This window comes from Malaya genurostris, chromosome 1, assembly GCF_030247185.1.
Source record: "Malaya genurostris strain Urasoe2022 chromosome 1, Malgen_1.1, whole genome shotgun sequence".
Lineage (NCBI taxonomy): Eukaryota > Metazoa > Arthropoda > Insecta > Diptera > Culicidae > Malaya > Malaya genurostris.
Window position 1 is genome coordinate 125,485,785 of NC_080570.1, and position 14,468 is coordinate 125,500,252.

The following is a 14,468-nucleotide window of genomic DNA, read 5'->3' on the forward strand; positions in this document are numbered from 1 at the left end:
TTCAATGAGGGTGTATGAAATTCATTCGAAATTTTTAGGAAAATTGTGCGAAATTTCGATGACTTCTCTCATATACCGTGGAATCCATAAGGCGTTTGTATGAAAACTGAAAAAGTGATAGATGAGATGTATATTGCAGGGTCATAAACATTATAATAGAGGTACATTTTTCATATTAGTCTTCTGAAATGGTGATTTTGGCGATTTTCGATGCATCATAAAACGGTTTTTACGATTCCCACCACTGCGGTGTGAGGCGCTTCATTGTGTATATTTTTTATAGGGATTATTCGTAAGTTGATAAGCTTTTTCTCACTAAGCTTTTCGCTGCGAGGGAATTCTGTTCAGTGAGAGTCGCTGGCGAGCTTTAGTCGGTAACATCATAAAAGTTGCTATATTCGATGACAAACGTCAGCGTAGTAAAGCAGTACAAAGCAGTACAAGATGTCCGCTTCAATTTGAAATATTTTGCCATAGCGTCATTACAAAGTGTTTGGTAACTAATATGAGCATCCGAATCGATATCAACGTTTGCCGGGTGTGCTGCAAACCGAAAGCGGTCAATTCGATTTTACAGCATGCCGAAAAGTTCGTCTACTGCACTGCTCTGGAGGTAAGCAAAACGTCTGCATCAATTTGTGGCGCTAGAAGCATAGCAGTAATAGCTGGGTTGCTATGGTTTGTTGCGACGATGTACTTGATCTTTCGACATTTGAAAAATTATCCCTAGATTACCTGACGGCGTGTAAACTTCAAAAATACGGTTCGATCTTTATTTTAGATTGCCGAAAATGATGGTCTTCCGGATAAAATATGCGATAGCTGCTTGGAACGCATGAAACTCGCCGTGGAATTTAAGAAGAAGAGCGAATATTCCGATCGACAACTTCGGAAATTTATTGCCAATGTGAACAGTCAGTTCCACATGGCACTGGTGATCGCCGATGATGATGAAGATGATAATGTTGTCGAAGAGGTGCCTGCGTCCGAGGAAATGTGTAAAAACAGTCCCGAACAGCCACCAGCGGAAGATTCCGAACCCCTTACCATGACCGTTCCGACAAACAGTGCACTTGGAACTAAGCAACTGCCGGAAGATTCTGATGCTGAAATATGTCTCGATTTTGAACCGGAACCCGACCCGCCACCCGTGTCAAATTTTGAGCTAGAGGCAGACCAAGAACCGGAAAAGTTCCGAGCGGTCGCAGTTATTCAGGAAAAAGCCACGGCCATTCAGAAAAACGAAATTTTCGAAGTGTTGGAAGTGGATTACGGTGATAATTCCGAAGAGCATCCGAATGACGATATGGAAACGGAACAACAAAATTCCATTTCGGATGGATTGGAAGAAACGGACGGGACGCAATGTAATGTGATCTATATCAGTATTCCGAAGCTGTACCAGAACCAACAGGATCATGCACAAATCAAGGACGAAGCCAATTTGGAAGATGATGTCGACTCAATTGCCAGCCGTCAGGAGCAAACTGAAGAGTGCAAATATCAGACGAAAAAAGAAACAAACAAGACTACCGGTTCCGATGGAAAAACGCTTGGTGGTCAATTTGAGTGTTCGCAATGTGCGAAATTTTTCTCAACGAGAACCAATCTCAATCGGCATTTGCAGGCTCACAATGGCCGTAAACCGTACGTTTGTGAACTTTGCCAGAAGGTAAGAGGAATTCGTTTCCAACCTACACCACTCGTTTGCGACCGTTTTTCCTTTATAGGGCTTCACGCAGAACGGTTCTCTAAAGCAGCACATGCTGATCCATCAGAACATCCGACCGTACGTCTGTACGATATGTGATCAAGGTTTCAGTCAGCAGAAGACGCTCACGTTCCACATGCGACGCCACACGAACGAGAAACCGTTCGTCTGTCCGCACTGTTCGTTTGCCTTCCGCCAGAAGGATGGCCTTAAGCGGCACCTGCTCGTAAAACACACTGAACGGAACGGCAAAAGTTTCGTCTGTGACCAGTGCGCCAAATCGTTCAGCACCCGGTACGGGCTGGCGGTGCATAAGAAACGACATGAGAAACGGCACGAACCTTTGCGGACCGCAGAAATCGTTGAGGCCATCGAACATGAAATTGAATAGGTTATTGTAAGAATTAGGACGATAATAAACTTCTAGTATTTTGTGTAACAAGTTCCCCCAGACTTCCCTTTCGATGGGAACAATTTCTTCGTACTGCTCGAAATATTTTCTCGAACGAAATGATCACTGACCTGCGGGGGAAGGTCATCTACACGCTCTTCTATGGCACCGTCCACCACGTACACAGGGATTTTGTATTTAACGTTATATTCGACAGTGTGCACCGTTGTAAACCGAAGCGAACGCAATTGCATCTCGTTCACGTTTAAACATAATGTACACCGAATTAGAATTAGAATTGTTTACTGCTGGTCTAACTTTACAGCGCTTTTCAATCAATTCATATTGAATTTGGTCGCGAAGGCCAAGTTTCAGGCTTTTGTAAAACGTATTTACACATTTAGTATACCCTATTGTTCACTGTTTACACTGTATTGTCTTTATTTCTGACGTCTCGATCATTAGCTATTTTCGACTGTATCGGATGAGATGCGAACACGAACTGATGACAACGAAGTTCCCTTGCCTATTGCAGAAATTTTCTTTGTACAACAATTGGAACACTTTTTGTATAAATAACGTGAACTCAATCGAATAGAAACTTTTGATTTTAACCTACCCAAAATAGTGTCAATCGGGGTGATATCTACTAGCTTTCGCCAGGCTATTCATTTACAATTTTATACATAATAGGTGCGAGCCTGTATTTCTGTTATCTGAAGTGGAGTGTTCGTTACCGAAATCATCCCTAAAAGATTAGGATACTCAGGTAACACCTCGAAACATACGCAAAAAAGACCGATATCTCAAGTTTATAATCGCAGTGATCAGAAGCCGATTGATCGAGAATCTGTGATCTAACCAAACAATCATTCCGTGCTAAATTTGTACACATCATTGCAAATCGGAATCATTTTGGTGAGCAAAACAAAAAGGTCTCACCACTCATTTCAGCGAACAACAATAAACTTGGAGTAGGTAATGTCAGAGACAAAACCGCGAGATTGACGTAGAACTGCTGTCGAGTTAAATATATAATATATATATATATATATATATATATATATATATATATATATATATATATATATATATATATATATATATATATATATATATATATATATATATATATATATATATATATATATATATATATATATATATATATATATATATATATATATATATATATATATATATATATATATATATTCTGTGCCTTTATATTTCTCAAAATCATACAGCTTTATGTGCAAATTCTGATTCTGATTTTACTGCACACAGTGCGAATTGATAGGACGGCTGCAATTTTCGTTGAATGCTCTTTTAACATGAGGTTTCCTTTTCGTTCGAATCATAACGGTCGGTCCTAGCGGCCACAAAAAGCATTGAAGAAAATATTGTTGTCCTCCGGCGATTGACCACTGTTAGGTTAAAGCCGTTGTTATTGATTTTGTCATTTCGGATTGGCATATCTCAACAATAGAAACTGACATAATACTAATGAATTCAGAAACTTTACAACCGAGGTCCGGAGGGCCGAGTGTCATATATCATTCGACTCAGTTCGTCGAGATCACGAAACGTCTGTGTGTGTGTCTGTGTGTATGTGACAAATAATATCACTCAATTTTCTCAGAGATGGCAGAACCGATTTTTACAAATCTAGATTCATATGAAAAGTCTTAAGATCCCATACAAAGTTCCTCAGTTTCATTTGGATCCGACTTCCGGTTCTGGAATTACAAGGAAATATGTTCAAATTTATGAAAAAATGCGCAATCATTTTTCTCGTAAATTTCTTAGCCGAATTTCACAAACTAAGAAGCAAATAAAAGGTCTTAAAATTCTTTAAAAAGTCCCCGAAAAGTTGATCCAGATCCGACTTTCGGTTCCGGTGTTACAGTGCGATTAGTGAACATTTTCAATTTCATGAGTATTTTTTCACAAGTGATGGCGAAACAAGGTGCACATTTTTATAAAACTTACTACTAAATTCAACTAATTGCAGATGTTGTTAATAAGTGAATATATAAAACTACTTTGGGACTACTAGCCCCCGGTTTCCGCTTCCGAAAGCATCGATAATAGTGAAGAAAATCTCATAAAACGGAACTCACTTCGATTTCTCAGCAACGGGTCAGTCCATTTTCACGAATCATGTTTCAAATTGAAGCTCTCATTGTCTTTAAATATACTGTGCAATGAGTGTCAAAACATTCAAATCATCATTCAAAATGACGATGCAAAACTAGTACGCGTCGGTACGTGCGGCTTTTCTCCATTCGCAACGTGCTTTGTTCAATTTCGTTTAGCGTGCAGGATAGCCACATCTAAATTTATATTTTTCAGGTGAAAAATATGTAAATTTCTAATCCTTTCATTCAATTTGTACCTACTTGTTAGTGTTGTTACAAGATCATGAAAACGATGCTTTTCTATAAAGGTACACCTATTGCTTTTCTCATATAAAAAGTTTATACAATCACTTGAACAATTGACGACTTCGGCTATACTGGTTCCAAGGTCCCGGTTCCAGAAGTACCGGAAATAGTGGTCAAAAACTCTTTTCTCAAAGATGATTTGATCGATTTCCGCAAACAGGCTTGAATAAAAGTTACTACAGTCTCATAGGTTGCTGTTTACAAATTGAAAAAGTTATGTTAGTTTATACCCTAAGAAAGTATTTCTTCACAGAACCTTCTTGAGATATTTTTAAAAATATAAGTAATATGAGAAAGGCATCATTACACCACTAGGTAGATTAAAAAAAGGTTTTTTTTCCTTTTAATTTTTTTGTCGCTTTTGTGGTTAACCTAGTTACGTTTTCTACCTAAAGAAAGGATATGTATAAAATGTATATGTATAAAAGGAACTTCACTGCAGTATTCTTTCAAGTTTGTACGTATTAGGTTAAGGATAGTTAACACATGGGTCAATAAGTCCCGAGACTAACAATGGAAACAACTTTTTTTTTTGCAAAATTTTTTTTACTAATCAAAATAATCACCTTTCAGGGTGATACAATGGTTCCAACGTTTTTCCAATTTTTCAATACCATGTTTATAAAAAAAATTTATCTTTCGCTTCAAAATAAGCTTCAGTTTCAGCGATGACCTCCTCATTTGAGCCAAATCTTTTTCCCTGGAGCTCAGTAGTCACTGGGGGCTAAATCTGGCGAGTATGGGGGGTGGGGAAGCAGATCAAAGCCCAATTCGTTCAATTTCGCTATTGTTTTCATCGACTTGTGGCAGGGTGCATTTTGTTCCATCGAAAGCAATCGCGGCACCCACTTGGAAAAAACCTTTTTCATGCTCAATTTGTCATGAAGGATAGTAAATACACTTCCATATGATATCTGTGTCATCTCAGCAATCTCACGGAGCTTCACTTTACTATCTTTCATTATAATTTTTGTCACTTCACTCACATTTTCCGGTGTAACGGCTTCCACAGGTCTACCCGGGCGTTCCGCGTCATTTGTGTCGGTACGACCACGTTTAAACTCGGCGAACCACCGACAAATCGTTGCTTTTGATGGACAAGAGTCCGGATAACATTTTTCAATCCATTGTTTCGCTTGCACGGTGTTTTTACCCATTAAAAAAACAATGTTTTATCAAAACACGAAACTCGGTTTTTTCCATTTTTTAAACAAACTACAAAACGACTTTACTCCAACCTCGATAACTCAGCTGTTTCTGGTCGGATCGACTTAAAATTTTGACCCGTTTCAAGCAAAGGTTAGTACTCTAGAAAGACGTGGTTACTGGTTTACTACGAGCGCCATCTCTGCTTTAGTCTCGGGACTTATTGATCCATGTGTATGTATGAAAGGAACTTCACTCCAGCATTCTTTCAAGTTTGTACGTAATAGGTTAGGGATAGTTATAAGTAGGTAGATATTAACGATTTATTAATTGTATTTGGTTTGACGTAAGGCCGCCAAAAATAAGTTCAGTTTTTATAATGACTAAGCGGAAACATATATTGGAAAAGCTAAATGAATGGAAAACTAACAGAAAATATGATTTATTGAAAAAAGATACGCTCAGAGACAGGATTCGCTACCATTTCGCCACTCTAAATCTTGTTATAGTCACTGTAAAACGCCAGTCAGACATAGTAGAACGTACATCGAACATGATCTACATCCTGGCCGTCACCCGACCGATACCATACATCCAAACATCTTCCGTAAAAAAAACTTATAAATACACTGCTGAAGGATGTAAATAACATTCCGATATACGTATCTGTATTATAACGTTTGATACACTTTAGTGAAAATAGTGACTTCGTGAGAATGTAACGACGTGACATAGTAGAATTAAACCGACGACACGACCTGCCACTCGACTATTAAAACTGTATCGCAAATTTAACTACCCCTCAGTAACTGGTAATGTCAAAACTAGAGTGACTATAATCAGAGTGGCGACAGCTGTTCGTTTGGAATGACAGCTCCCAGTTACAAACGAGCAAACGACCTGTCAATTCAATGTAAAGCTAATGGAATGTTTTGAATTGTTGCCAAAATTACGGATGAGATGTCGTCACTCTGGTTATAGGCACTCTAGTCAAAACGAAATCGCTTGAAAAAATGTTGGAACTGGCAACACAAGTTGGTAAATTATTGATTTTGAATAACAGTTACCAGTAGCCTTGGTAACTACATAAGGAATGTAAACAAAAACAAGAGATTCTCACTTAAAACGAAACCACTGAGTGTAGTTGGCCCGCTGGCAGGTATTAAATTTATTATTTCAGAGAGTTTTGAGTCATTTTGGATTATTTTTTTTTTAATTTGTATCTTTTTTATAATGAACTGGAACAATTTCGTCGCTGCCACAGAGAGGAAGGCTTTTATCATTTCATATTCATAGCTAGAAAGTTGTATTGTCGGGTGGTAGTGAATGATTTGCCTATGGGTAAATTTACAGCGCGCAACTGTGTTTGGAACTCAAAATAATGCGAATTAGGAACATAAAAAAATTGTTTTATGCAACTATCGTAAATAATGTTTTTAATTGAATAAAGTTTACTCGTAGAAAAAGGACATACAAACGAAAATAAAAATAACATGATATTGAAAGAATCGGTTGTCTTTTTCTGACAAAATCAAAATGAAAATAATTATTTAAAAGCAAAAGTTATTAAAGCATGAAATAAAAATACATATATTTTGAAAATAATTCAAGAATATCTTAATTTTTTTATTACCACTAGCGTTTTTGAGAAGTCGAAAGTGTTTCTCACTGAAATTTATTGTTAATTTCGTTTGGTATTCCGTGGACATGTCTTACGATCGTTTTTCAGAAATGAAGTGAACAATCAACTAAATTATGTATATCTGGCTTAAATTAACATATTACTGTTCGTAGGAAACGAATAGAAAGATACTGGATCTCCTTCACGACTGAAACACCCAGCAACGCAACAATGTCTTCCCATTATCGAAAATGTTTTCCTGACCTATCAAAACTAATCATTGCATGCTGCCACTGTAATTCTCTATGACTAACAAAATTCATATTTAAAAATGAAAGAAATGATCTGTAAAAACATGGTAACTATCACATAGCAACTATTCAACAAACTAGAAGATTACGCTACAAAAAGAATCATGAATATTCGGACTTCTGTGTATAATATCACAAGATCTTTGTATAATTTAGAAAATATAAATATATTTTCTACATAGATACGGTAATAACGATATACGATCAAAACCTACGTAGTAATTATTAATTGTATATATAGGGTGATTTTTTAAGAGCTTGAGAACTTTTTTAAACAATAAAACGCATAAAATTTGCAAAATCTCATCGGTTCTTTATTTTAAACGTTAGATTGGTACATGACATTTACTTTTTGAAGATAATTTCATTTAAATGTTGACCGCGGCTGCGTCTTAGGTGGTCCATTCGGAAAGTCCAATTTTGGGCAACTTTTTCGAGCATTTCGGCCGGAATAGCCCGAATTTCTTCGGAAATGTTGTCTTCCAAAGCTGGAATAGTTACTGGCTTATTTCTGTAGACTTTAGACTTGACGTAGCCCCACAAAAAATAGTCTAAAGGCGTCAAATCGCATGATCTTGGTGGCCAACTTACCGGTCCATTTCTTGAGATGAATTGTTCTCCGAAGTTTTCCCTCAAAATGGCCATAGAATCGCGAGCTGTGTGGCATGTAGCGCCATCTTGTTGAAACCACATGTCAACCAAGTTCAGTTCTTCCATTTTTGGCAACAAAAAGTTTGTTAGCATCGAACGATAGCGATCGCCATTCACTGTAACGTTGCGTCCAACAGCATCTTTGAAAAAATACGGTCCAATGATTCCACCAGCGTACAAACCACACCAAACAGTGCATTTTTCGGGATGCATGGGCAGTTCTTGAACGGCTTCTGGTTGCTCTTCACTCCAAATGCGGCAATTTTGCTTATTTACGTAGCCATTCAACCAGAAATGAGCCTCATCGCTGAACAAAATTTGTCGATAAAAAAGCGGATTTTCCGAATGGACCACCTAAGACGCAGCCGCGGTCAACATTTAAATGAAATTATCTTCAAAAAGTAAATGTCATGTACCAATCTAACGTTTAAAATAAAGAACCGATGAGATTTTGCAAATTTTATGCGTTTTATTGTTTAAAAAAGTTCTCAAGCTCTTAAAAAATCACCCTATAATAACAAAAACACTGGAAGTAATCATCTTGAAACCGCTTTAGTTTCCGTGCAAAATGTCGCATTTCCTCACTCTGGCTGGTTTGGTAACCGTGGAACTGCAGGATAATGACTTGTTAAACTGCTCTATTTGTTTGCCCATGTCCAGAAGCATTTTCGAAGTCGGCGAAAGAATGTTAACAGCAAATAAAAAATTTTTATTTAATAATAAAACTCAAGCACTCACCTGCACTCAGCTTCATCATAATTTGCATCGATGATGATTAAAATTATTTAGTTGCTCTCCGGAATTCACTAAATAACCGGAAAAGACACAAAAATAAAGTCGGTGGAATTATTCCACAACAATTTTAAACTGTTTGTTTATTTATTCTGGTGCTCCTTGGTAACTAGTTCATAGCAACCTAAACAGTGTTGCTCGAAAAGTTAGTTTTTGTCATTTTCAAGGGGTCGCTATATTTATGGTAACTGGTGGTAAATCGCTCACGAACACTTTTTATTCCGATTTTTCTTCGGAGTGTCTGGTCGTGTCGTCGATTAAACGGTACAACAACAGTACTATTAGTTGAAATTGTATATTTTTATCTACTTAACCTAAACAAACCTAACCTAACTCTAGCTGTAAAGCGCTCTAATAATGGCGTTTTCAGAAGTTGAAACGCTCAGGTCACAGTTCTCATTCACTTTTCGATAGTCGTGGCGAGAAGTCGTCTTAATGTTTCAGAACTTAGTTCGGAATACAAGATTAGAATTCATCGCCATGCATGCAACCGGAACCGAATTCTGCAACCAGATTCCGGAACTGAGTTCAGTTTCAAAATTTAAGTTCTAGAACTAGATGGCAACGAGTGCAAATTCTGAGTCTGTTCTAAGTTTTGAATTTAGTTCTTGAACTCAGGTCCAGTTCCTAATTTCGGAATTCTTCAAATCGTATCATTGATCAATCCAGCGAATTGATGTTTTCTTTACTGGAAGATTGTAATCGGCTGTGAACGCTATACCAACCATATCAGTATCGTGCCCACGGACAACTGGTCAGCCTGAAAATACATGACGGAAGTCAGCGGTATCCATCGGAATAAGAACTCAACTCGTCCCTCTCCATTACGAACGCCTCCATAAAAGGTTCTTTTCAGAACCACTATTATTTTAGTTTAGATACATCGTTTCAAATTTTTGTGGAAAGGGGAAAAGCATACACAATTCACACAATCGATCAACTAATTGTGATATTCGGAAATATGAAGAAAGCGTGAAAGTTTTATTCGTATTCACGACATCCAGCTAGGTGTCTAACATTACATACCCTTACTTTTTTATCACGCTCGATGCCGTCGCTCATCTTTAAAAAAAACCGGATTTGAGAACCTTTAGAATAGGACGGTGTTTGTCATCTATGCTCGTCCGTATGATGGGCACAATTGTCCAGTCAGATTGTTACGTATAGTTTTGTATATACACTTCTGGTGGTAACTTTTTACCGTGAACCACCAGTTCAGGGTCGTTTATCTGTTTGGTCTCCGAAGAAATTTCACTTCACTCATTTGTGCTCCGGGCGGACTTCCTTTCCAATCTGTGGTCACTGAGCGAATCGTTTGCGGCAGAAACAAGTGATACAAAAATTTGAACAAAATGGACGACACAGCTTGAATATGAAAGAAAGACCGTACAATTTTTAACTCTAAACACTATATTTTATAAAAAAAAAGGCGGGTGGGTAATGTCAGAGACATAACTGGATGTCGTGAATACGAAAACAACTGACATGTTCCTTAACACTTCCGAATATCAATTAGTTGATCAATTGTGTGAATTATGCAAGCATTCCCCTTTTCCACATTTTTCGCAAAAACAAAGAAGGCTTCACTTGATCTCGATTATTGTGAATTTCACACAGCGAAAATCCACAAATCTAACCAAACTGTCCTAGATTTGCACTAAACTGAGGATATTTCCTTTCGATTTGCAAACAACAAATCCTAATAGTTCTTCAGAATACTTCTAGAGCCATTAGAACGGTTGATTTGGTGTTATGCTCTCCACCGTTGCTTTTTCATCCATGCAAATGACTGGCAGCTGTGACGTAATCGCTCTTGTCGGAAGCGAAACTAGCTTTGCAAACGGCACAAAATACATCTGCTCGCATCGGCGATAGAATCCAAACTGATTCAATTTTTGTTAGGAGCTTTCTTTTACGTGATTTCGTTTGTAGCTTTTTCACTAATGGGCGGTCCTAACGGCTATAAAAATAGCCGCATACAGGATTTTAATGTCGATTATTTCATTTCGGATCTGCATAATTTATTGAAAGAAACTATCAATGTGCTGTAGGGATTTGTTTCTAGCATTCAGAAGGACCAAATTGAGGAACTCACTACGATTTTCACCACTTTTCGGAACATTTTTCTCGAACGATTTGTTGTACAGCAGCAGATATTTTGTTCTCTTCCTCAGAACGCGTTCTGATTGGCTGGTGTTGACATGGGTCAAATGAGATAGGTTTTTCAATAGTGTACTATTGAAATACTTCAATGCTTTTGATATACACGTTTAAGTTGAAAAATTTTGATGGTAGTGGTAGTTAGATTTTATAAATCCTTCCACAGATCACTGAGATATGAGCTTTCAAAATACGAGAAAGGCAAACGCGCCTTATGAATTATCCTCTTTGATACTCGTTTATACCAAACATTTCAGAAAAGTTGAATTTTGAAATATTTGAGATTATGTCACACAACTGAAAATTTTATCATAAAATTGTGATCATATTTCCGATGGCATGTAGCAAAAATTACGTAAATTCGTTAGATACAACAAGAGATATTCACGATCAAAAACTTATCACTCTCTCAGAGGGTAAATTTTCAAAAGGCACCCCATAGTAAAGTAAGTCGTATTCACGACAAAAAAAAAGGCAGGTGGGTAATGTCAGAGACATAACTGGATGTCGTGAATACGAAAACAACTGACATGTTCCTTAACACTTCCGAATATCAATTAGTTGATCAATTGTATGAATTATGCAAGCATTCCCCTTTGCACATTTTTCGCAAAAACAAAGAAGGCTTCACTTTTTGTTGAGAGGCTTGTTTCTACCTGATTTCGTTTGTAGCTTTTTCACTAATGGGCGGTCCTAACGGCTATAAAAATAGCCGCATTCAGAATTTTAATGTTGATTATTTCATTTCGGATTTGCATAATTTATTGAAACAAACTATCAATATGCTGAAGGGACTCGTTTCTAGCATTCAGAAAGGTCAAATTGCGACATTAAACTCTGGAACATTTTACGCAAAAAAAAGGCTTCACTTGATCTCGATTACTGTGAATTTCACACAGCGAAAAGTGCACAAATCTAACCAAATTGTTCTTGATTTGCACTAAACTGAGGATAATTACCTTCGATTTGCGAAAAACAAATCCTAATAGTTCTTCAGAAAACTTTTAGAGCCATTAGAACGGCAGATTTTTTATAATGCTCTCCAACGTTGCTTTTTCATCCATCGAAATGACTGGCAGCTGTGACGTAATCGCTCTTGTCGAAAGCGAAACTAGCTTTGCAAACGACACACACTACATCTGCTCGTAGTGGCGATAGAATCCAAACTGATTGAATTTTTGTTAAGAGATTTCCTTTTATGTGATTTCGTTTGTAGCTTTTTCACTAATGGGCGGTCCTAACGGCTATAAAAATAGCCGCATACAGAATTTTATTGTCGATTATTTCATTTCGGATTTGCATAATTTATTGAAAGAAACTATCAATATGTTGTAGGGATTCGTTTCTAGCATTCACAAGGACCAAATTGAGGAACTCACTGCGATATTCACCACTTTTAGGAACATTTTTCCCGGACGATTTGTTGTACAGCAGCAGATATTTTGTTCTCTTCCTTAGAACGCGTTCTGATTGGCTGGTGTTGACATGGATCAAATGAGACAGGTTTTTCAATAGTGTACTATTGAAATACTTCAATGCTTTTGCTATACACTTTTAAGTTGAAAAATTTCGATTCTATTGGTAGTTACATTATATAAATCCTTTCATAGATCACTGAGCTATGAGCTTCAAAAATACGAGAAAGGCAAACGCGCTTTATGAATTATCCTCTTTGATACTCGTTTATACCAAACATTCCAGAAAAGTTTAATTTTGAATTATTTGAGACTATGTCACAAAACTGAAAATTTTATCATAAAATTGTGATCATATTTCCGATGGTATTGTAACCAATAGGTTTCAGAATGATAACTTGTAGGCTCCACCACAAGTATATAAACTTCCTTACGAGACTCGTACGCGAGTGAACCTCTCATGTATGCTGGTGAATCTGACAGCCTCGGATGAATATTAAACTCTCTGAGCAAAATGTATCGGCGTGTTTCAGTTGCACCGTATTCTTACACCTTTTCTTCCATGGATTGATATTAGATCGGTTTGAGCCCGGAGGGTTAGCTGGTCGCTCAGAGGTGGAGACACTAGAGATAGTGTTGCCAAACAATAATGACCTGTCAAAAATATGCTTTTTTGTCGGAAACGTTCGTTGTATTTCGGCAAAAGTCGTTTTCCCACCAATAATTCGAGATAAATACGCTTGGCATAGAGGGAATCGCTCTCTTTTGTCCGTGACTTTCAACCAAAGCAGTAGTGCGCGTCGGTGGATAACTTTAAGAGAATTAAAAAGGAATTGTCCACGTGGTGTAAATAATTCAGTAATTGTAGGTTAAATAGTATATTAAAATAGTGTAAACGCGGTAGAAAAATTATTTATATTTTGCAGAATTACTATTTGAGAATTGTGTATTAAAAATCCCACGGGCACAGAGTGCTAAAAATAGTGTAAAACAAGAGAAAAAGGTAATTTATTTGATTTATAGAACCACTTGTAAGGTTAGGAGACGTCACATGTACTAATGATGTGTGCAGGTTCGCACGCTAGCGGGCCTTTTTCTTTTATATTGGTATCGGAACAAGTTCCGATTTTTCATCCATAGAACCCGGATCTTCGCTCGAGGTCACCGCTACTACGGCGGAAATATAACTCCACCAGGAAGTACGAAGCATTCCGGGAAGGTTGGACGGAATTCTGGCGAAACATTTACACGATTTCCCACGTTAGGCCATCCCCAACAATCTGTGGGCCGTTCCCGATAGTGAGGGCGTAGGACGCCATTTTCCCAAGCCTACGAATACCGAAAGCTGTCAGCGTAGCCGAAGTTCATGGTGTCCCAACATCGCTTCATCTTTAAAACCATCAAGACCAGGGGAGATATTGAGGTTCGTCAGCTTGTAGTGTTGGCTGTTACACTGGTGTTGCATTGCCATATGCATATATAAAGCTAATACAAGGATTGCATATGTATGAAAGCTGTTTCGTTCAAGAGCACGGAAGGAAAGGAAGCGAAGGAAAAGCGGCAAACACATAAGGTAACATGTGACGTCAGTATACATTAAGAGTAAATGTGAAAAATTGTTAATTTTGGATAGTAAATAGGATAGGTATGTTAGGAGTAGGAGAAGGAAAATTAAACAAGGTAAAACTGAATTATTTACATGACTTCATAATTTGTTCGAATTCCGGGTTGTAAAGAGCCAAACAGGACTCATTTGGAGGATTGTCCGCCGAAAAGTGATCGATTCGTTTTGCTTTTGAGCATCCCAAAGTTGGTGGGATTGT

At 37.5% G+C, this 14,468-nt stretch overlaps 1 protein-coding gene across 1 annotated transcript; it reads left to right on the forward strand.

Moving 5' to 3' along the window:
* The first annotated feature begins 420 nt into the window (after positions 1 to 420).
* Positions 421 to 2,270, forward strand: LOC131425219 (zinc finger protein 239-like). The gene is made up of 3 exons (XM_058586919.1): positions 421 to 613; positions 782 to 1,672; positions 1,731 to 2,270. The coding sequence occupies exons 1-3, from the start codon at positions 506 to 508 to the stop codon at positions 2,100 to 2,102; spliced, it is 1,371 nt and encodes a 456-aa protein (XP_058442902.1). The 5' UTR covers positions 421 to 505; the 3' UTR covers positions 2,103 to 2,270.
* Positions 2,271 to 14,468: the final 12,198 nt, after the last annotated feature.

Coding starts and splice junctions, on each gene's coding strand:
- LOC131425219 (XM_058586919.1), top strand. CDS start 506: ATGAGCATCCGAATCGATATCAACGTTTGCCGGGTGTGCTGCAAACCG. Junction 614..781: donor TCTACTGCACTGCTCTGGAG/GTAAGCAAAACG, acceptor TCTTTATTTTAG/ATTGCCGAAAATGATGGTCT. Junction 1,673..1,730: donor TTTGTGAACTTTGCCAGAAG/GTAAGAGGAATT, acceptor TTTCCTTTATAG/GGCTTCACGCAGAACGGTTC.